This window comes from Salvelinus sp. IW2-2015, linkage group LG15, assembly GCF_002910315.2.
Source record: "Salvelinus sp. IW2-2015 linkage group LG15, ASM291031v2, whole genome shotgun sequence".
Classification (NCBI taxonomy): domain Eukaryota; kingdom Metazoa; phylum Chordata; class Actinopteri; order Salmoniformes; family Salmonidae; genus Salvelinus; species Salvelinus sp. IW2-2015.
In genome coordinates, this window is record NC_036855.1 from 34,104,510 (window position 1) to 34,129,367 (window position 24,858).

The 24,858-nt window shown below is 44.2% G+C and overlaps 1 protein-coding gene across 3 annotated transcripts in view; it reads right to left on the reverse strand.

Moving 5' to 3' along the window:
- The window catches only part of LOC111974077 (zinc finger SWIM domain-containing protein 6), a 52,146-nt gene that overhangs the window by 15,692 nt on the left and 11,596 nt on the right, over positions 1–24,858 (reverse strand). For all 3 annotated transcript variants that reach the window (XM_024001603.3, XM_024001602.3, XM_024147517.2), the window contains exons 2-4: positions 2,600–2,956; positions 2,068–2,216; positions 966–1,116 (exon numbers count right to left, since the gene is read on the reverse strand). In XM_024001603.3, the coding sequence (XP_023857371.1) occupies positions 966–1,116; positions 2,068–2,216; positions 2,600–2,956 (657 nt within the window). The remainder of the gene's footprint in view (positions 1–965; positions 1,117–2,067; positions 2,217–2,599; positions 2,957–24,858) is intronic.

The following is a 24,858-nucleotide window of genomic DNA, read 5'->3' on the forward strand; positions in this document are numbered from 1 at the left end:
CAACAACACACCCACAACACACCCACACACACCCACACACACCCACACACACACACACACCACACACCAACCACACACACACACACTGCTATTACAACTATGATGTGGCAACGATTGATGCACAATAAAAGGGGGATGAAAACATTCAGAAAGGCAGAGAGAGAGAGCAACAAGGACAGATGGTCAGAAAAAAATCAAAAAGGGGTGGTTCGCCAACAGAGATGAAGTAGAGGAGAAATGAAGGAAGGATGTGTGTGTCTGGATGAGGAGCGAAGTAGCGGCCCTGAGGAGGACTAAAAAACAAAAGTGGAAAGCAGCCGACCCGAGAGGCAGCATTTGCCACATATCAAGCAGTCAGAAAAGGACTCCGAGAGTCTGGACGTCGACGCATTTTTACACTTTTAAAAATACAAATCAAAGAAACCTCTGTCTGTCTGTCTGTGAACATAGTGAATAATAAATGTGAGAATACAGAAATGAGGTTGAGGTCGACATCCAGAGACTTTTTTGTCCCCATTCACACATTAGCAGGAGAGCACAACTAACATAACATAGGCTGCATAACCCCAAAACCTCAATCAGTGTGTGTGTGTGTGTGTGTGTGTGTGTGTGTGTGTGTGTGTGTGTGTGTGTGTGTGTGTGTGTGTGTGTGTGTGTGTGTATACAAGTAATCTGTACTGAAGGCCACAGTGGACATGTGAGTGCTTCCTATCGAAAGTCGATAAATAAATAATTAAGCAGAGATAAAGGGAGTATGGTATGGTGATTGCATGTGTAGAAGATGGCAGCAGAGTTTAATGATAAATACAACAGTACGTAAGGTTTACGTTTGTGTTGTCTATCAGTAAATATGTACAGTACATAAAGTAGCCTACTGTATGTGTGTGAGCATGCATGTTTGTTAATGATCCTGCGGTTCATTAGTGTGTGTGTGTGTGTGTGTGTGTGTGTGTATATACACTCACCTAGTTCGTCCCAGAGCTGTCTGTACTTGTCGTTCATGGTGGTGCCCTGCTGTCTCCACAGTGCCAGGCGAGGGTCGGCCATAAACTGTTCTGTGATCAGTGTTAACATCCGTGCTCCGTTGGAGTCACGCATACGCAGCATCTCCCTCACCTATGGGACAGGGAGAACAGCATCAGTGTGTGTGTGTGTGTGTGTGTGTGTGTGTGTGTGTGTGTGTGTGTGTGTGTGTGTGCGCTAGGCTAAATATTCACATTAGCACTAGGCTAAATATTTCACATTATAGCGCTAGGCTATATATTTCACATTAGCGCTAGGCTAAATACTTCACATTAGCGCTAGGCTAAGTACATCACATTAGCACTAGGCTAAGTACATCACATTAGCGCTAGGCTACATACTTCACATTAGCGCTAGGCTACATATTTCACATTAGCGCTAGGCTTTAGGCTTGTGTCCCTAACGGCACACTTTTCCCTATGTAGTGCACTACTTCTGACGAAAGTCCATACCCTATTCTATAAGAACTACTTTTGACCAGTGTCCAGATGGGCCATTATCAAAAATGGCGCACAACATAGGTGACAGGGTGTCATTTGGGACACAGAGTAAATATTTTACATTAGCGCTAGGCTAAATATTTTACATTAGGCTAAATCTACACTAGAAGAGCATATCATATTGCTGAGGTTGGCACACCAGCCAGACTAACACTCATCTGGTGTAGAGACAGGTATACATCCAGGGCTAAAAGCAACATCAAACCTCAACAATTGTACTGTTTAATGTATGKGCCAACTGCCATGCGAATGGCTCTTTAGACTAACAGAGAAACAGTGGCTTTGAACTGAACAGAAACAACTTGGCTGTGGAAATACACTGGGAGAAATGCAATGTTGATGTTAATGCGTTTATATATGAAAGGAGATATAATGCAACGTTTCAGCCTCTTCCACTGGTAATAATAGTCATTGCAAAGTTTTACACAGAGACGCTGAGTGAGTGTCTAGAGGAGGGGAGTGTGTGTGTGTGTGTGTCTGACGCTCCTGTGTGTGTCTGATGCTCAGGTGTGTGTCTGATGGGCATGTATGTGTGGTGTGTTACCTTGCTAAACAGGAGGTTTAGTTGTTTCCCAGAGCCATGGTATCCTCCCTGTGACAGGAAGAGTTTCACCTGCTCCTGGACCTGCTCCTCATCCAAGTGCCAACAGTTCTCATCATCCACACTGGCCCCTGCAGTGGGGTCTGGGGCCCCTACACACACAGAGAGAGAGACAGAGAGAGAGGTTAGTTACACACACATTTCTCATCATCCACACGGGCCCCTGGGGTYCGAGGCCCCTACACAGGCAGGCCCACAAACACACAATGAGACATTCTACATTTGATTTGTTTAATAAAGAACTCGAAATCTAATTTAAGGTAAGGTGTGGAGCTGTAGAAACCTTTCATCCTTTTACCCCTTTACCTACCCGTCTCTCTAAGGTAAATAAAGGCCAGGTCTTTAGTGTTGTTTAGAGGTGGACAGAGCTTTAGTTTACAGGCAGGATCAGACTAATGAGCAGCATTGATCTGCCCAGCCTTTACCTTTAGCACAGTCAATGTCCTCAGTGGGGCCTACACACTCACACACTCACCGTGGACCTGGTTGATCTCAGAGTTAGTTGACAGGATCTCATCTGCCAGTTTCTGTGCGGTGGGCAACACCTCYGTATGATGCACTGATATCAGGTACTGGACAAACTTCTGCAGCTGATCTCGGCTCATCTGGAACAGCGTCTCTGAGATGGGCAGGTGCAGTTTGACCTGCTCGGGCTTCCGTACGCGGTACAGGGCCAGCGCTACCACGTGGGCGCAGTAGAATATGTCCTTGTTGCCGCAGCTACAGGTCACCGCGGTGATCTTACAGCGGTCGAAGCTGACGCTCACGCTGCAGACCATCTCAGGCTGAGAGGACGTGGCCGGGTCTGTTACCGTACCACTCAGATGGAACCCTGGGAAGGAGGAAGAGAGAAGAAGGAAAAAAAACAAAGCATTTCAACAAGCCTTTAATTGTGCATCCACTATAAAAAGAGGAGAGGTGAAAGAAAGGGGGGTGAGAGATAGGATATAAAAGAGGATGATATAAAAGAGGAGAGGGGGGAAAAAAGACAGGGCTGTGAATTTCAAGCCCATTATGAATGGGGCGTCATGCAGGACTTAGGACACAGAAGCCCAAACCTGTCTAAAACGTCAGGGCGATGTTAATTAAATCAAGCAATTGACATTTTATTGATTTTAAAATGACTACGCCATGTCCTCTCAATAAAAGGCATGTCATGCGTAAGGATCACGTAAACCTTCCTAAACCTTATGAAAGGGGTGCAAAGATATTCCATATTCTCCGAACATAAAAGCATGGCCACATTGAGTACAGATAGACGTCCTGTGGCAGGTTGGGTCAACAACGATAGCAGCACAGATAGGGAGAGTGAGAGATGCAAAGTATGTGTGTGTATCAATAATGGAGCCCGCTCATTTGAATAGTGTTTGATCTCCTCCTGAGCGCTGCGTTTCCAGAGGCGGGGGGGGGGGGGGGGGGGGGTGCATTATTCCACTATGAATATGCATGAGGAGGGCAGGGCTGCTAGCGCTGGTATTAAAACACACACTGATGAGCATATGAAAGAGACGCGGCCAGCGTGAGATCATGCATTTATTAATATTGGGGAGGGGCCAGGGAGACAAGAGTGGTATGAATTAATTTATGCGCTTCGTAGAGAGCGCGAGAGAGATACAAACATATTGGGGCCAAGTGGAGACATACATGCATAAATACGCTTATCAAAAGGGATGTGGCTTGCTGTGATATCAGCAGTGTAATAACAGGGATATCAAAGCTGCTGCCGCTACTCGACATGGGGCCGTGCGTTACCGGAGGGAGGCGTGAATACGGCATCCCATACAAGATGAGACCGCAACGAAAGTGGTCGCAACCCGAAGCCTACCCCCCATGCTAAAATAAACCCTTTATGAAGAATGAGCTGCAAAAATGGGGGAGCAGCTAGAGGTAGACATCTAACCCTGTGAGACTCCATGCCGTTTGTTTCATCCCCACGGCCTTTGGATGGAAGGATTCGGGCCTAAGCCGCGTCTCAGAGCAATAATGCTACTCTGAAAAACAGTGTGTGTGTGTGTGTGTGTGTGTGTGTGTGTGTGTGTGTGTGTGTGTGTGTGCGCGCGCGGCTCAGAAACCGGTTCAGTGTGTGCTCTCCAACCTTTCACAAGCAAGTCCCAGTCCAAAGAGCGGAATAACAAGAACATCAGAAACATGTGCGGTTCAAAAAGAGAACTCGGGGCAGCTCTGATACACGCCTGTAGAAAAACTAACACCTACCTATCACTTATTTTTAGCAGACCAGAAACCTACACCATACAATGACCAATAGTGATAATAGGAATAAAATGGAGAAGTCAAACAAAAGTTTGATAAAACACAAAAGTCCAGATAGATTCCATAACACAAGAAACACCAAAGCCTATCACATTTGAAGACTGCTGCCATGGCTCTTTATTGGGTGCTCCCTCCCTCTCTTACACACATACAAAACATGAAAACGCACAAAACACACACACACCTTTCTCTCCCTCTTCTTCCCCCGACTGCTGGTTGGTATGAGGCCTTCAGTATCTCATGTGCTAGCTATTAGACTGTGTGTTCCCGTCACCTGCAGCTGCAGAGTGCAGCTTAGGGCTGTTGCTGTGTGTTGGAAAGGCCAGGGCGCACTTTCAAAGGAACCGTGACGGACATTTTTAGAACAAGGCCTCTGTGAGGTTGCCCTAGAAACCCCTTATGACCGGTCTGGTGAAATCACACTTGGCTTCAAGCACACCCTGAGTGTGTGTGTGTGTGTGTGTGTGTGTGTGTGTGTGTGTGAGGAGTGTATGCAAGCAGTAGAGAGTGAGTGTATGTGTAAACCCACAGGGCCCCCGGACCACCCATACACTTGGGGGCCCACATCAAAGCACTAGCCTAGATACTCTCTCTCTCTCTCTCTCTCTGCTTTTGAAACCGTATGAGTGGTGATAAGCCAGCAAGCTCTCTCGACCAGCTACAAGCCCTCCTTCCTCTCATTCAACGACATGGGGCCCCCAAAATACCAAAACCCTGATCTTATTTCAGGGAGAAGGAGAGGCCAAAGCCCCTCCAGAATTAACCCACTCCGACCCACAGGAGGAAGAATGTAGGCTTTATATAGGATTTGAGCATTCCCACATTAAAAGACCTAGTTGAGGCTGGGAGGCTGCTTKYCTAAGCACAAAAGCTCTCAGTTTGCAACCACTGGGGTAAATTAGACTGAGCATCATACATATATTTCCAAGTCAATGCAGACAATTCAGCCACAGCGGTGGGTGGTTCATGAAATGTATTTGCTGAATTGGTTTATGAGTAACTGTCACTTAGATATAATATGACACAGTCCTGTGTGTGTGTGTGYGGTTTATAGAGAAGAGGATAGAGAGAAGAGAAGTATTCGCCACTTTAGCTTTGAGATCTAATCAAATTACCCCAATTTGAGCTTAGCAGAAGAAAGCAATTGAAGGGGATCCTTTGGTAGCCAGGGGGATCCTAAGATAGCCAGAGGGATCCTATGGTAGCCAGAGGGATCCTATGGTAGCCAGAGGGATCCTATGGTAGCCAGAGGGATCCTATGGTATCTAAAGAGCATGTTGGTAGTCTGGAATTCCATCTGGCCTGAAAGAAGATCTACTGTAGAACCAGTTGGGATGCATATCTGTATGGGCCCTGGTCAAAAGTAGAGCACTAAATAGGGAACAGAGTGCCATTTGGGATGGACACTTGGAGTTCTGGGTGGAACTAGGAACCCTTCGAAAAGTGAGTGAGCAATTTGTTCAGCCCTTAGTGATGTCATCCATCTGAAATGACCTCAAAGGGCTTAGTTTATACGTTCATACGAGAAGAAAATAAAGAATCAGAGATTTCAGGGTGTACACCTCACATGTGTGCAGTCTTACTGGGAGAGGGGGGGCATAAGAGGTGCTTATGAATATTCCCATGTGTGTGTTAGAGAGAGAAGAGTGTGTGTGGTCCTATAAGGAAGACCCCGTACAGAGATCATAAACACAGATCAATGCATTAAGCAAGGGACGCTGCTTTAGGGGTGTTAAACTGTGTGCGCTCTAGGTGAGGGACAGGCTGGAATAACACAGCTGAGCACCAAGGGCGGTCCTGTTTGTGCCGTGACCCCTCTAACAGAGCAAAGGCCTTGTCCTCCACAGGTGCTGACACACACACAGACACACACAGCCAGGTGTATAAAATTATATATATTTAAAAAAAAATCCAAACATTCTGTGAATTTCAATTCCATTACTTCGACATGCAAATGTGACTGCAAATCTGCATATTAATCATCGGGATGGAGTGTGTGTGTGTGTGTGTTCACGTCTGTGTATGATTGGAGGTGTCATCCTACGGCTGCTGAAATGACAGTCTACTCTGGTCTCGTCGGGTGAAGCCGCCACTTAGTTGCCACACGATCCGTCAGGAATAATTTCCAAACTATCACTTACAAAATGGAGTCTAATTTGATTGAATTGGACTTTCAGGTCCAGCCAGTTTACTGGCCTGTTGAGTGATTCTGTAGCTTGGCAAGAGGATGGCTGTCTTGACTATCAGTGGGACATTCAACTGAACTATCTAGACAGCAGGGCTTTGGCTAGCTTATGTTTGAAACCACATGCCTCAAAACTAGGCTTCGGTCTATACATCCCCCAACCATGTGTGGAGTTCATTAATGGGAGAGAAATTATATATGCATGGAAGTGAACGTGCGTAATTACCAAGAGAAGTCCCTCAACGGTCTCTTGGCTGAAGATGAATGTAACGGGTTGGTGTGTGTGAGTGTGTGTGAAGATGAATGTACTGGGGATCCATTGAAAAGCCAATGTCAGCTCTTTAAGGCAGAGTGTGTTTGTAAGGACAACCCTCTACATTAGGAAGGTGATTACAGACAGTGACAGAGGGCAAATGAGGCTAGACCTATATCAAAACAGCTACGATGGCCATAAAGTCACGAGAATGGTACAAATCCACGCTGGGAAAAAAGCACACATTAAAGACATTCCACTTGGAAAGTCACCCGACACACTCCTGACTCCTAAAGTATATCGCCTACTCCCACAAACACACCCCTCCTCTTTCCTCCTTCCTTTCTCGAATATGTGACTTCTCCCTTGCTCCCCTTCCCAACACATACGTTCTCAGTGATGCCTAGCCCTAAAGCATACTACACGCTCTACACAGACGCAAGATTTGGAGTGTTGTATACAAGTATTTGTTTTCATTATAAATCTGATTATTTCACATGGAGATGTAGGAAGCTGGAAAGGCTAGCTAGCTTAATATATTTTTAGCCAGGCTAAAGCCAGCTAGCCAGGCTGCCAGCTAGCTACTACTAGCAAAGGAAGGCAACTCGTTGCTTTCACAAAATTAAAATGAAATGTAAACGTTGCTATGGGAGTGGGACTGGCGAGGATATCATGTTACCGAATGGTGTTCACTACACACACAAAAATCCCACAACCCACGGATGTAGATCAACGGAGTGACGATTGTAGTGACCTTAAACTGACCTGCTGTGTGTGTGCTGACATCACACACCAGACACACACACCCAGGGGGGGGGAAGCTGCATTCCAGCACTGCGCACGCACACACACACACACACACAAACACAGAACAAAAACACACACACATGGGTGGGAAGCATTGGGAGCGCTCAGCTGTAGCGAGGGAGAGAGAGGTTTCGCCGTCTGGGTTCCTCTGAGCTCAGCACTTCCCCTTTCTGCTTCAGCCAGCTGCGGTTAGCGTAACGCAGCCCTGCCGGCTCGGACTTAACCCCTTCCTTCCTGGAGTCACTTGGGTCGTTTACCATCAACTATTGACATCCAGATTTACTAACACCCCAGCCCCCACCCTAACCACACACATACACAGCCGAAATTAGCACACACACGCTGCCCACAGTCCAAGATAACATGACTAAAAGCCTACACACCCATACATGCCAATTTATCAACTAGCAATCCTGAATGTATGGATGAGAGAAGTAGTGGGGGTGCTGTGGAACAAACACACACACACCTCCCTGGTCCCATCACACATAGAGAAAAATTAAACACCTAGGAAAACGACAGCTTGGAAGAGTTAACCCCCACACACCAATATTTCTTTGTTTGGCATTTTGCATTCACAGTGTGTACTGCCTACTATCCTGAGAGCCCAGATGAATAAGCATAGCTCTCTCACTTCTACACTACTCAAATCTTTTTTTGCAACAGTGTCATTTAGGATATAGTCCACATTTACTATCCATTCGTGAATGACCTGGTTTCAAGTAGGAGCCCATAGGTAGGTAGCCCATAGGCAGGTAGCCGTTGAGGGGCAGGTATCCCATAGGCAGGTAGCCTAGCGGTTAGAGCTTTGGACCAGAAACTGAAAGGTCGCTAGCTCGAATCCCTGAGCCGACAAGGTGAAAWATCTGTCGATGTGCCTTTGAGCAAGGCACTTAAAGGGATAGTTCACTCAAATTACAAAATTACATTGTTTCGTTACCCTAGAAGCAGTCTATGGCCAAAGTATGACAGCAATCCATGCTATGGTGTAGTTTCCCTCGCACTGTTTCCACATGATAACGTTTTAGCATTCATGGCACAAATCCCATCAAGTCCTATATATTAGATTTGTTCAAAACATCTATAAGTGAYTTTTGTTCAGCTTTACAATCCATTTTAGATACTTTCAGATGATTTGGGCATGAAATGCTAATAAATCGGTCCAATGACTTGAATGAGATTTGTGCCACAAATGCTAAAACATTACCACGTGGAAACAGTGCCAGGGAAACTAAACCAATGCATGGATTGCGGTCATAGCTTGTCCGTAGACTGAGTACAGGGTAAGGACACCAATGTGTCATTTTGTAATTTGGGTGAACTATCCCTTTAACCCTAATTGATCATGGCCATTTCACACATGTGTATAATACACACTTGTACATGTGTGAATCAGGACAAATATTTACACCCACCAAACTATTATATTATTGTTATTAAATCATTGAAAGGACAAAGGCTGCAGAGAGGGAACAGAACCACAACAGCTTACACACTAATTCATTAGCAATTAGATTAGCTAACGTGTCCTAATAGTCCCTCACTGCCCCAGGCCCTGATTAGCTCCCATATGAAATCGCAAAGCATGTTACTGCACATATGGTACAAGACACATATCACTACGCCGTCTTACCTTTGCACTTAGGCTACTTCACATAGACCTACACTGGGCCTTGTCTATCAATTGGCACCAAATTCCATATAAAAAGTGCACTACTTTCGACCAACGCCACTATATAGGGAATATGTTGGGGATAGGGTGTTATTTGAGCTCGACTTTGTCCTTCCTGAACCTGCCTTTGTCTATGTAGGACAGAGTGACCCCGGGTCATGCTGCCCAGCACGATTGGAGGGGTAATACATCAGACATGCCATTTTTTTTTTTACCCCTAAACAGAGACGTGTCATTCTTCACACTAACCACAGTGGACAAAGCCAGGAACGAGAGGGGAGGAATGGAGGGCTCTCACGTTTAATATCACTTGACACACGTCATCTAGCATCTCTCAGCCCTCCGCTGAGTCTGTGTCAGAGCCTCAGCCGTCACACACAAATATCAAAACAAAGGAAAAAGTCAAACATCTCACCAGCCCAGTGCTGCTATCGACAGATACTGAGGAGGAGAGAGGAAGAGGATGAGAGAGCGAGAGAGGAGATAATACGGTTCTTAAGAGGTGGTCGATTCTCCTGCCTGTGGGCAATTCCTGTAAATATTGACGTTGAGGTTAAGGATATTCCCTAAATGGATAGGCTATAAAATGCATAGCTAACATTGTCTCTTAACGCTGTAAGCATCCGACATTATATGCAGTAGCACTTTTCTTTCCTCAAACAAAACACACACATGGAGAAGGCAAAGAGTGGGCCTACTGAACGCATCAACGACTTGCCTAAGAGCGGTTACTAGAATAGGGAACCGAGCACTCAATGGGTCTGCAGCCACTTTTGGTTTCGGTCTCTCCAGCTAAAAACGCAGACAGCTGATATTATCAAAACCCTTTCAGAATCCTATTTCCCTGAAATGGCTCTCATTACTTGTAAATAGCTACCCTTTACTGATGGATGATTGGGAAGAAATCGATTATGGCCGATTACATTGCACTCCACAAGGAGACTGCATGGCAGGCTGACTACCTGTTACACGAGTGCAGCAAGGAGCCAAGGTAAGTTGCTAGCTAGCATTAAACTTATCTTATAAAAAAAAAAATCTATCTTAACATAATCACTAGTTAACTAACTACACATGGTTGATGATATTACTAGTGTATCTAGCTTGTCCTGCGTTGCATATAATCGATGCGGTGCCTGTTAATTTATCATCAAAACACAGCCTACTTCGCCAAACGGGTGATAATTTAACAAGCGCATTCGCGAAAAAAACACTGTCGTTGCACCAATGTGTACCTAACCATAAACATCAATGCCTTTCTTAAAATCAATACACAAGTAAATATTTTTAAACCTGCATATTTAGTTAATATTGCCTGCTAACATGAATTTATTTTACTGTGTCACTTCTCTTGCGTTCTGTGCAAGCAGAGTCAGGGTATGTGCAGCAGTTTGGGCTGCCTGGCTCGTTGCGAACTGTGTGAAGACCATTTCTTCCTAACAAATACCGTAATTCATTTGCCAGAATTGTACATAATTATGACATAACATTGAAGGTTGTCCAATGTAACAGCAATATTTAGACTTAGGGATGCCACCCGTTAGATGAAATACGGAACGGTTCCATATTTCACTGAAAGAATAAACATTTTGTTTTCGAAATTATAGTTTCCGGATTTGACCATATTAATGACCTAAGGCTCATATTTCTGTGTGTTATTATATTATAATTAAGTCTATGATTTGATATTTTACAGACTGAGTCTGACTGAGCGGTGGTAGGCAGCAGCACGCTCGTAAGCATTCATTCAAACAGCACTTTCCTGCATTTGCCAGCAGCTCTTCGCTGTGCTTCAAGCATTGCGCTGTTTATGACTACAAGCCTATCAACTCCCGAGATTAGGCTGGCAATACTACAGTGGCTATAAGAACTTCCAATAGTCAAAGGTATATGAAATACAAATGGTGTAGAGAGAAATAGTCCTATAATTCCTAAAACTTCTTACCTGGGAATATTGAAGACTTGTTAAAAGGAACCACCAGCTTTCATATGTTCTCATGTTCTGAGCAAGGAAGTTAAACGTTAGCTTTTTTACATGGCAAATTTTGCACTTTTACTTTCACCAACACTTTGTTTTTGCATTATTTAAACCACATTGAACATGTTTTATTATTTATTTGAGGCTAAATAGATTTTTTTGATGTATTATATTAAGTTAAAATAAAGTGTTAATTCAGTATTGTTGTAATTGTCATTATTACAAATATATATACAAATAAAAATCATCCGATTAATCGGTATCTGCTTTTCTTGGTCCTCCAATAATCGGTATCGGCGTTAAAAAGTCATAAAAAATCGGTTGACCTTTAGTGTACACACACCTCAGTGCATTCGGGATGTTTTCATACCCCTTCCCTTTTTCCACATTTTGTTACGTTACAACCTTATTCTAAAATGGATTACATAATTTTTAATCCTCAATCTACACACAATATGCCATAATGACAAAGTTCTTTAGAAATGTTTGCAAATTAATAAAAAAGTATAAGTAATCAGACCCTTTACTATGAGACTTGAAATTGAGCACAGGTGCATCCTGTTTCCATTGGTCATCCTTGAGATGTTTCTACAACTTGATTGGAATCCACCTGCGGTAAATTCAATTGATTGGACATGATTTGGAAAGGCACACACCTGTCTATACAAGGTCCCACAGTTGACAGTGCATGTCAGAGCAAAAACCAAGCCTTGAGGTTGAAGGAATTGTCCATAGAGCATTGAGACAGGATAGTGTCAAGGCACAGATCTGGGGAAGGGTACCACAAAATGTATGCAACATTGAAGGTCCCCAAGAACACAGTGGCCTCCATCATTCTTAAATGGAAGAAGTGTGGAACCACCAAGACACTTCCTATAGCTGGCTGCCCAGCCAAATTGAGCAATCGGGGGAGAAAGGCCTTGGTCAGGGAGGTGACCAAGAATCCGATGGTCACTCTGACAGAGCTCCAGAGTTCCTCTGTGGAGATGGGAGAACGTTCCAGAAGGACAACCATCTCTGCAGCACTCCACCAATCAGGTCTTCATGGTAGAGTGGCCAGAGAGAAGCCACATGACAGCCCGCTTGGAGTTTGCCAAAAGACACCTAAAGGACTCTCAGGCCATGAGAAACTAGATTCTCTGGTCTGATGAAACCAAGATTGAACTCTCTGGCCTGAATGCCAAGCATCACGTCTGGAGGAATCCTAGCATCATTCCTACGATGAATCATGGGGGTGGCAGCATCATGCTGTGGGGATGTTTTCAGCGGCAAGGACTGGGAGACTAGTTAGGAAGGTTGAGGGAAAGATGAACGGAGTAAAGTACAGAGAGATCCTTGATGAAAACCTGCTCCAGAACGCTCAGGACCTCAGACTGGGGTGAAGATTCAACTTCCAACAGGACCACGACCCTAAGCACACAGCCAAGACAACGCAGGAGTGGCTTCGGGACAAGTCTCTTAATGTCCTTGAGTGGCCCCGCCAGAGCCCGGACTTGAACCCTATTGAACATCTCTGGAGAGACCTGAAAATAGCTGTGCAGCTGAAAGGATCTGCAGAGAGGAATGGGAAAAATTCCCCAAATACAGGTGTACCAAGCTTGTAGCATCATACCCAAGAAGACTCTAGGCTGTAATCGTTGCCAAAGGTGCTTCAACAAAGTACTGAGTAAAGGGTCTGAATACTTATGTAATTGTGATATTTCCGTTTTTTTTATTTGTATAAATTTGCTAAAATTCTAAAAACCTGTTTTTGCTTTTTCATTATGGGGTATTGTGTGTCGATTGATGAGGGGAAAAAACTATTTAATCCATTTTAGAATAAGGCTGTAACGTAACAAAAATGTGGAAAAAGTCAAGGGATCTGAATACTTCCCGAATGCATCGCGCACACACACACAGGTCCCCAATCAATACTTTAAATTGCCCGAACGGCACCAGAACATCAAGATGAAATGTATTTAGAATTTTGTTCCAGCAATACGGTGTATTTACCTAGCTCAGTGGAAACCCTAAGAGCATCAAGAGTTAACCAATCCTGTGAATGGGTTAGGCAACTCAGGTGTCTATACTGTATGAATAGTGTGTAAACAGTATTTTTGTTATCTCTTGATTTCTTTCCAATATACAGCTCGTATTTTATACGTAAAAAATGGTACAAAAATGATTTGAAATGTCCTTGTCTATTACTGTTCTGTACTTTGTAATGTATTTGTATGTTTTATGTAGAACCCAGGAAGAGTAGCTGATGCATGTGCAGTAGCTAATAGGGATCCTAATAAACTAAATACCAATGACTCACACACCTAACTGGTATCTATTCTATTCAAATTTGTATTCTATTCCATTAGTAGACAACACAGTATTCAAGGCTGTTATTAACTGCTTGAATCAGGCCTATTACAACATCATCTGTAAAAATGCTAACTCTGACTAATCATATTAATGTAATGTTTCATCTTTTGTTACGTGCCTGTGGTCGGGGATCGTCATTAGCTCAATTTGAGATGGTACACTGGTTAAGCAGAGCGGGAGTTGGGTGGTGAATGGGGGTACAACCAATGACCGTCGCAATGATAAATGGGGGTTCGGAGACCCTTCTGCTGATCAAGACGGCATCCATCCTTGAATTAGGTCAATGATATTTTGTCTAAATGCCGTGCTGTTCTGGACAGACAGCCAGAGTGGGAAGAGGGGACAGGTGAGAGGAGTCTCTGGACTAATATGGTTATGGGTGCAGAACCAAAACAGCTGACTTAAGCGGAGTTCATCATATTCATCACATTGGTTAGACAGCTAATTACTGCTACAGGCCAATAAAATGCAGAAACACACTAGTGTGCACACACACACCCCCCCACAGGAAAGGCATCTTCTTCACATCAATCTTCAGCCAAAAYGATTTCTTCTCCACAAATATATCTGATCACAAACACTCTGCATGCATCACAGATTTGTTTTGATTGGAAACGCTTTTGAAAAGCAGTCCGTTTCAGTTACAACGCTTTTAGGTATAACCATTTGCCCCCCTCCCCCCCCTTGCTGTTTGGCTGTTTTCTTCTTTATCATCCTTTCCTGTTTTTTCCCCCCGAGGCAGTCATTTTGAAGAATCCATATATGGTATGTGAGGTTGTTCTGTTCTAGTTAATAAATGGCAACGCAGAGAAGACTTTGAAGTCCCCAACAGGTTTGATTCACTTTCATCAACAGCGCTGTCAGCGCCTGGTTTAAACAGCTCAAAGAAAAAAGTGGGGCTCCAAAGGAAACTTTGAAAGTTCTCCAAAAACGACAACAACAGCAAAGATTGTATTGAGAACCAAGCAGTGGTTGGCCTAATTATCAATGTTGCTGTATTGGAACCATCCGCTGTCACGTCACTGCTGATTCTCAATGGGTTGTCTCGGCCTATTTTACACAAAGGGTAGTAGTATTTGTGTGTGTGTGTGTGTCACAGTGCATGTGATTGCATGTGTGTGAGTGCACCACAGCAGGCTACAGCTATGGGTCTCGCTCAACTTTCCCGTGTCAGTACTGTCTGATGTGTCCCCCTGCCCTAGACTAGACTTACAGTCGTCTGTCAAACACACAGAGAAACACTGACAGGTGTCTGACGTGGTTCACGTCTCCCACTGTTATGTGACGCACCAGAGGCCTGGCTCGGCCTCATCACAGCATCCTCCAGCTCCTCCAGTCTGACAGACAGGGATGGGGGACAAAAGGCACTCCCCCCTGGGCAACCATCAAACTGGTCTGGCTTGCCTCGGGACGCGAGAAGGCCCACTTCTTCCTGCCCATTGTCTTTCCCTACCTCCCCCAACGCCAATCATATGTCACGTTTTATTTTTCAGAGAGCATGTGTGTGTGTGTGTGTCTGATTCGGAACCCCCCTCCCCATCAATCATATGTCACATGTTTTATTCTCTCTCTGTGTTAGTGTGTGCCCAGGCTGTGTGTAGGGTCGGGTGGGGGTTTGGGGGACTGCTGTCTATATTGGTTATGGTGAAGAGACAGGCAGAGCTGAGCCCATAAAGCATGATTTACCATACAGCTGAGTGACAATTACAGAAAGCAACAAATCTGGTTTCAACCCTGCTTCTCTGGAAGCAAGTCTTGTCCCAGCCAGAACGGCTCATAAGGCAGGAGCCTATCTCCTGTTGATGTAGGCTAGCGTGATGTACAAGTACACATCCTAAGTGGTATACTACGAAGCAAGCTAGATCTACACAGGCTTTTATAAAGCTAGCCAGCTTCAGTTAGCTTCACATTCCAGGCCAGGCTTAATCTGTACTATGACCGTGGATATTGCACGTCCGCCTGTCGCTAACTCTAGCAGGCTTGTAACTGAGCATGCATGTCTCACATGGCTAGTAGAACGCTGAACTCTTCATAGACAATGCCCGAAACATCAATCCATGGCGAGTCAGCGCCACATTTTAATTTATGTCAAAATCAAAAAAAAGTTATCTTGTAAATTCAGCAAGCTATAATGTGAAATAGGCTTTTAGAATTTCCACCGTTATTTTATTACTCATTATAAATGCCGTCTTTGGTTTACTTATCCATGCACGAGCACCTTTTCGCACTCGATCGATCCTTCTATATGTGGAACCTCTTGTTGCATTGTGACTAAAGATAAATAACCCATAGAAGGGTTTTTGAACTTCTAAACCTGGCAATTTGACTGTTAAAATCATGGGTACGCAAGCAATGGCTGCCAGTCTTGACTTGAATGGGAACTGCCATCTATGGATTATATGTCTATGGTTGCCTGCAGCTGTCAGTTTGCCTCTCGCAAATTTCAACATCAGAAAAATGTGTCATGTGATAGGTATTAACATTATTATTTTTTTCACACACCAAAAAACATTTGATTAATAAAATATTTCAAATCAGTTCCTCTTCCTCAAATRAAGGGGATGACGACAAMATTTGYGAGAGGAAGGGTAYCTGATTTCATTGGTCCTTAACTCGTGGCTCAGACACTTCATTCATAATAAATCTAGTTAGCCCCGAGTTAGCCTGCCCCGGTGCAGGTTAGTTGTGAAGGACGAAATCAAATCAAATTTTAATTGTCACCTGCTTCATAAACAACAGGTGTAGACTAAAATAGTAACACAAGGAATAAATACACGATGAGCAATGATAGCTTGGCTATATATATACACATGGGGTACTGTTACTGAGTCGATGTGCAGGGGTAAGAGGAAATTGAGGTAGATAATGTACATACAGTATAGTTAGGGGTAAAGTGACTATGCAACAGGATAGATGAGACAGTAGCAGCAGCGTATGTGATGAGTGTGTAAGTRTGTGTCTGTGGCGAATGTGCCTGTGTCTACATGTTATGTGGGTGTACGTGTTATGTGTGAGTGAGTGTGTGTGTTGGACTGTAAGTATGTGTGAGTGTATGGGTAGAGTCCAGTGTGTATGCATAGAGTCAAATAGAGTTAGTGCATAAAGGGCCTTCCTCTGACACCGCCTGGTATAGACATCCTGGAGTTCGGCCCCAGTGATGTAGCATAGAATTGTACCTGGCTAAAAAGGTGAGCCACTTTCGTGGTACCGGTTATCCCGAGTCGAACTCAGAGTTGACCGAATGTACCTAGCTAATTCCTATAGTTAATATGTTGTATTCACGTCTCCATCTCAACCAAAAAAATCGAAGTTAAAGAAWAGGGCTAAATCAAAAACTTTATTTAAAGTGCATTTAAAGTTTGATTTATTTTAGTCCTATTCTTTAACTTAAAAAATTTGGTTGAGATGGAGACGTGAATCCAACATAAATAAGACAACTGAGACGGTAGCCTGTGAATAAAAAGTAAGCCATTTCATCCTACATATCCATGGAATGCAGAATTTAGTTTTTGATGTGCAACCTGTCAAAATAGGATCCAGAATGATCAGATTTCTATTTGGCTCTTTAGAGAATTTGCCGACATCTTTGTGCATATTGGCCTATAGGCTATACTATTCACCATCTGAGGAAGTGGGAACTTAAAACACTAAGCGAGATTGCTAACTCTAAATGTGATATTGTTGCTCTACAGCAATGTAGGTTGATTGACTAATCGAACAGTAAATGTAGAATAATGTCCTACGAAAAAGTTTCCAGCACTAGGCCTAGGCTACATGATGTACACCTATTCGCGCTACGCTCCGCGGGCGCATCAAAACTATACTACAGCCAACTCCGGTTGTAAAGTGGGCCATGAACTCAATATTAAAAGAGGTTTGAAATAAAGTATATACTTACAGAAAGCTGCGACTCTCCTCTCTGTATCTAGAACAACAGTAGTTGCTTTGAAAACCTTATTTTTTCCCCCACAATTGCATTTGAGCAACRGTCACGCTTGTGCTTCTCAGAATGCATCTCTCCCTCCTACGTGTGCACAGTGGGGATAGGGAGTGAGAGTGGCTCACTCAAACAGCAGCCGACAGCGAAACAGACAGGGAAATACTTTTATAGCAGGAATCCACAATGCATTAGCTATTACTGTTGACCGAATAATGGTTTTAGAACAATGTGTAGCAAAATCACCGAAAATGACCTACATATGCAAAATGCTTTGGTAAGAGGAAGGCAATGTGAGATCAGTAATTTTAGGTTTATTGTCCTAGCTCTACTAAATAGTATCATAAATGATATGACTTAAGTATGGTTACATTTCATTTGCTCTGTTATATCAAAGCTAAGCTAAGCAGGGCTTGTTTAAAACCCTGGATGGGAGACCAAATGGGTAGCTGTAGATCGAACTCTCCAGTAGGAGGCGCTGCCCAGCCTATAGTTTTTTTTTCTGATAGTGGAAATAACATTGAAGATCTGACTTTGTTTCAAATGACAAATTCAACATATTTTATATAAAAGGTTTGTCTGCGTTGAACATCGTTTACCATGATGACAATCCTATAGACACAGTTTCACCTTCAAAACAACAGTTTACGTTGATGACTCTTTTCAAATCCAATGTATTTCCCACGTAGATTCCATGTCATAATACGCTGAAACAACGTTGATTCAACAGGTTTGTGCCCAATGGGGAGTGGGTTTGGATKAAACTAACTTATCCATCAACAACGCCAAATCAAACCATCCCATATGAGCTCAGTCAGACGTTTAGACTAAACCAGCCCAGAGAGGGTTTGTGTTGTTTCAGAACTATACAGTACACAAATATGGAGCTAGGACCAGAACTAACTGGAGATGAGCCAAAACAAAAAAGCCTCTGTAGGGGCCTCCATAGGGTAGGGCTAGGGCTGGAACAGGAACATGGGCTGGGAGCCAGACAAAGGGAGGCTGTAGCTGAGGCAGGGCCAGGGCTAGAGATAGCAGCCAGCCAGAGAGAAAGAGCCAGGGCTGGGGCTATGGCAGAGGCAGAGCAACGGCTGTGGTGAGGTGGTGTGTCTGTTCATACGAGTGTATATGCGCATGTGTACGTGCAGGGTGCATGTGTCTGTGGAAGCTAGTGTGTGGTTGAAGGCCAGGGCTAAAAGTGGGGGCCAGAGAGAGCCAGCGCGAGATCCAGAGCTCAGCTGGGGCAGGACCAGAGCTGGGGCTGGAGCCAGGGCTAGGGGCCAGGGGAGGAGGCTGAGGCTGAACCAGGGCCACAAGCTCSAGATTTAGTCAGCTGTTCTCCTGGCCGCTGCATTAGGGAGAGGCAGGATGGAGAGAGAAAGGAGAGGGAACAGAGAAGATGGAGAGAAGGGATAGGGTAGAGAGAAGAGAGAAGTAATGGAGGTTTGGAAGCAGGACAGTGGAAAACCCATTAGAAGCCTATGAGAGAGAGAGAAAAAAAAMCAGCACTCAGCACAGACAGACAGAGGATGGGAACCTCTTAAGGCTCGGGGGGAGTGTTCGGAAGTTCGGATGAATGACGTGCCCAAAGTAAACTGCCTGTTACTCAGGCCCAGAAGCTAGGATATGCACATAATTGGTAGCATTGAATAGAAAACACTCTGAMGTTTCTAAAACTGTTAAAATAATGTATGTGAGTAAAACAGAACTGATATGGCAGGCAAAGACCCGAGGAAAATCCATCCTGAATTWTTTTTTTTGAGGTCACAGGCCATTTCAATGATAGCCTATGGGAAAAACAAATAGATAGGACCCAGATTGCAGATCCTATGGATTCCACTAGATGTAAACAGTCTTTAGAAAGGGTTTCAGGCTTGTTTAAAAAAAAATKAACAAGTAGTTGTAGTTTTTCCAAGGTGTCCCTCATTAGAAAGGTAGTCTTGTTGCGCACTCTTCGTTATTTTCTTGCCTATTGAACATACTATTCTCCGTCTTACATTTYATCGTTTATTTAGATATTACAGTACCTGAGGATTAATTAGAAACATCGTTTGACTTGTTTGGACAAACTTTACCGGTAACTTTTTGAATTTGTTTGTATGCATGTTGAACGGGTGGATTAATGAAATCAATGGCGCCAACTAAACAGACTTTTTTGGATATAAAGAGGGACTTTATCGAACAAAATGACCATTCATTGTGTAGCTGGGACCCTTGGGATTGCAAACAGAGGAAGATCTTCAAAGGTAAGTGATTTATTTTATCGCTATTTGGGAGTTTGTGACGCCTGTGCTGGTTTGACAAAGTATTTTGATGTGGGGCGCTGTCCTCAGATAATCGCATGGTATGCTTTCGCCRTAAAGCCTTTTTGAAATCTGACAACGCGGCTTAACAAGAAGTTAAGCTTTTAAAAACGATGTAAGACACTTGTATTTTCATGAATGTTTAATATTAAAATGTTTGTATTTTGAATTTCGCGCTCTGCAATTTCACCGGATGTTGTCGTAGTGGAACGCTAGCGGGATACCGATCCCAAATAGGTTTTAAGACTCACTGGGTTTGCAACAGCTCTTCCCTTCCTCTTTCACCACTCCTACATCTCTCTATCCATCCATCTATCCAACCCTCCCTCCCTTCTGTATTCACTCCCTCCCTACCAGTTGTGGCTCTGCAACAGTCAAGCTATTAATCACCCATGGCCTGTAGTCATGACCCCAAACACACACCCTAATACTCACACAGAGCTGAAAACCCATCCCTGCTGAAGACCCATGTGACGGGACGGAATGAGTGTTTTGAGAGGAACAGAGGGGGGGGACTTTGGTCTGTAATGTATTTTTCGTTATGTGTCAGACACCAGTAAGACTAGCTGTCGCCTCTCCTCTGCGGGTTAATGGCAGAGGGATACAATGTGGAATATAGATCAGTGGAAGATGGATGGAGGACCAGGAGCTCCGGTCGGTCCCGCAGGTCCCAGACCAGAGATTAACTAAATATTAGCTGACACAAACACAGGGGAGAGACACAGCTGCTGCTGCTGCCTGCCTGCCTCCAGGACAATGGAGACTGCTTTTATCCTCTATAGTCACTGAAGAGTCTCTCTCTCTATCCATCCAACCCTCCCTTCTCTTCTCCATCCATGCTCTATTCTCTCACTCCTTCCCTACCAGTTGTGGCTCTGCAACAGTCAAGCTATTCATCACCCATGGCCTGTAGTCATGACCCAAAACACACGCCCCAATACTCACAGCACTGAAAACCCATCCCTGCTGAAGACCCATGTGACGGGACAGAATGAGAGTTTGAGAGGAACAGTGAGTGGGACTGAGGGGGGGGGAACAAGAAGCGAGACAGAGAGAGAGAGAGAGAGAGAGAGAGAGAGAGAGAGAGAGAGAGAGAGAAAGAATCCCCATACTTTAACGATGACAGCTTCCCTATCATAGACAGGGAGATCAACCACTTGCAGGCTCAGGGACATGCACTAGTCTGTGGCGACCTAAACGCCAGAACTGGACACTCTCAGCACAAAGGGGGACAAACACCTACCTAGAGGTGACAGCATTCCCTCCCCAATATGCCCCCTACAACAAAACAAAACGTACAGCTCATCTCTTGGCAGTAGCGCTGCAGATTACTTTATCACTGACCTCAACCCAGAGGTACTCAAGAGCGTTCACAGTCAGCCCACTGACACCCCTATCAGATAACAGCAAAATTACAGTCTACTTGTCAACTTGGATGGAAAATGACTGAGGATGATAGTTGACGATATCGCCATCTCTTCAATCTAAGCCGACATGAAAGTGTGTGCCCTCAGACCTGGAAGGTAGCAAACATCATTCCGCTACCCAAGAATAGCAAAGCACCCTTTACTGGCTCAAATAGCCCAGGATGTTACCAACCCTTAGTAAACGTTTGGAGAGAAAAAATGGTTTGACTAGATACAATGCTATTTCACAGTAAACAAATTAAAACAGATTTTCAGCACGCTTATAGGAAAGGGCATTCAACATGTACGGCACTTACACAAATGACTGACGATTAGCTGAGAGAATTWTTTTTWTTTTTTTAAGAATGTCGGAGCTGCTTTGTTAGACTTCYGTGCAGCTTTTGACATTATCGAACATAATCTGCTGCTGGACAAACTTGTGTAATGGCTTTACATCCCCTGCTACATTGTGGATCTAGAGTTACCTGTAACAGAACAGGGTGTTCTTTAATTGAAGCCTCTACAACATAATCCTGGWAGAGTCAGGCATTCCCCAGGGCAACTATCCAGGCCCATTGCTTAAAAAAATAACTTTACTAATGACCTGGCTCCGAGTAAAGCCTGTGTATGTATGCTAATGGCTCAACACGCCTGGAAAGTAGTCCAGGTGCTACCACAGCAAGTGAAATCACTGCAACACTTAACGAGCTGATGTCAGCTTAAGAATGGGTGGGAAGAAATAAGTTAGAAATATTTAGGACTAAAACTTAAAGCATTGTATTTGGGACAAATCATTCACTAAACCTCTAAATCGTGTAATGAAACATTTGGAAATTGAGCAARTTGAGGAGACTAAACTGCTTGGAATAACTCTGGATTGCAAACTCTAATGGTCAAAATATATTGATGCAACAGTAGCTAAGATGTGGAGAGGTCTGTCGATAATAAAGTGCACCTCTGCCTTCTTAAAAAYGCTATCAACATGGCACTTCCTACAGGCCCTAGAGGACGCACCTGGACTACTTTCCAGTCGTGTGGTCACCGGTGCCACAAAGAAGGACTTACGAAAATTACAATTGGCCCAGAAAAAGGCAGCATTGTTGGCCCTTAAATGTACACGGAGAGCTAACATTCATAATATGCATGTCAATCTCTCCTGGCTCAAAGTAGAGCAGAGATCGACTTCATCACTACTTGTATTTGTGCGAAGTATTGACTTTTTCAATGCACAGAGCTGTCTGGTGGGAACTGGAACACGCTGTCGTACACATAGAGCCAAAGCGTCCCAAACATGCTCAATGGGTGACATCTGGTGAGTATGCAGGCCATGGAAGAACTGGGACATTGTCAGCTTCCAGGAATAGTGTAYATATCTTTGAAAAATGGGGCTGTGTATTATCATGCTGAAAATGAATGGCACGACAATGGGCCTCAGGATCTCGTCAAGGTATCTCTGTGCATTCAAATTGCGGTCAATAAAATGCAATTGTGTTCCGTTGTCTGTAGCTTATGCCTGCCAATACCATAACCGCGCTGCCACCATGGGGCACTCTGTTCACAACGTTGACATCAGTAAACCACCCGCCCACACAACGCCATACACGCTGTCTGCCATCTGCCCAGTACAGTTAAAACCAGGATTCATCTGTGAAAAGCACACTTCTCCAGCATGCCAGCTAACGGCGAGCATTTGCCCACTGAAGACGGTTACGAAGCTGAATTGCGGTCAGGTCAAGACCCTGGTGGACACGCAGATGAGCTGCCCGGAGACGGTTTCTGACAGTTAGTGCAGAAATTCTTCGGTTGTGCAAACCCACAGTCATGGACTGGCGTGATTACACGTGGTCTGCGGTTGTGACGTACTGCCAAATTCTCTAAAACAACGTTGGAGGCAGCTTATGGCAGAGAAATTAACATTCAATTCTCTGGTAACAACTCTGGTGGACATTCCTGCAATCAGCATGCCAATTGCACACCCCCTTAAAACTTGAGACATCTGTGGCATTGTGTTGAGTGACCAAACTGCACATTTTAGAGTGGCCTTTTATTGTCCCCTGCACAAGGTGCACCTGTGTAATGGTCATGCTGTTTAATCAGCTTCTTGATATGCCACATCTGTAAGGGGAATGGATTACCTTGGCAAAGTAGAAATGCTCACTAACAGGGATGTAACAAAATTTGTGAACAACATTTTAGAGAAATAAGCTTTTTGTGCGTATGGAACATTTCAGGGATCTTTTATTTCAGTTCATGAAACATGTTGAATTTATATTTGCACATTGCTACAATACTGAACATAGCCATAATATAACATTTGAAATGTCTCTATTCTATTGAAACTTTGAGTATGTTTACTGTTAATTTCTGGTTGCCTCAGGAAAAGTGAAATAAACAATGTAAACATGTCTCCCATGCCAATAAAGCCCTGTGAATTGAGAAAGAAAGAAAACACAAACCCCCCACAGGTCCAAATAATACACAGAGACATGTGAACTGCATAGCACACACACACACACACACACACACACACACACACACACACACACACACACACACACACACACACACACACACACACACACACACACACAACACACACCACACACACACACACACACACACACACACACACACACACACACACACACACACACACACACACCCTGGGAAAACCAGGCTGCTAATCACATTCTCTCCTTCCCTTCCCGGCGGATGGAGGGAGGAAAAAAAGGAATACATCTTTATTAGGAGACTTGTCCCTGCTCTATCGATCCGACCTCCCCCCTCTCTCTCCCCCACTCTCTCTTTGCTTTATTTTGTTTTTATAGGTGTGTCTGCCATCCAGTCCAATAGACTGACTATGTCAGAGAGTGGGCCATTACCAATCTCTCCCTGGAATAGCCATGTCTCCAAGGGCCCTGCTGAGGCTGCAAGGAGGGCCTGAGCATAGAAATATAATGACTTTCTGACCATTCTATTTCTATGAGCCTCGGTGGGTTGGGCTGGGAGGGCCTGAGTGGGTTGGGCTGCCCGGGGGAACAGGCAGGACAGAATGGGCCACATCAGACAGACACAGGCACAAATCTAGAACACTGCATCAATTCTGCTAAGCCAGCATTCCAAATGGTAGCGTACACCAAATATGGCCACTGGTGTCCGCACTCCCCACCGCTGAATGTTGCTTCGGATAGGAMTGGTGTGGTTCAGAGAGCATAGAGCCTCAGGTCATGTCTGGCTCATGGTACTAGAGCAGGGAGTAGAGCTTCCTGTGGGAGCCTTACGGACACGGGAAGTAGTATAGAAAGACTGTGGGCCTATCTAGATGGACGAGTGTAAATAAGATATGAGCTTCTATTACCATTCTTAAAAAGATGTATAAATACAGTAAAGCACACACACACTAAAGGGTAAAAAAAACATGTTTTGAGCAAAATAGTTGTTTTCTTTGACAACTACAAACTTCAAGGAGTAGGGCACTCAAGGAGCTGGTCTGAAGGCCACTTTGTTATGTCATTGGTCTCCTACTTGATTGAGAAACAACAGAGGCGCACTAGAGAACAAAAGAGGAAAGGC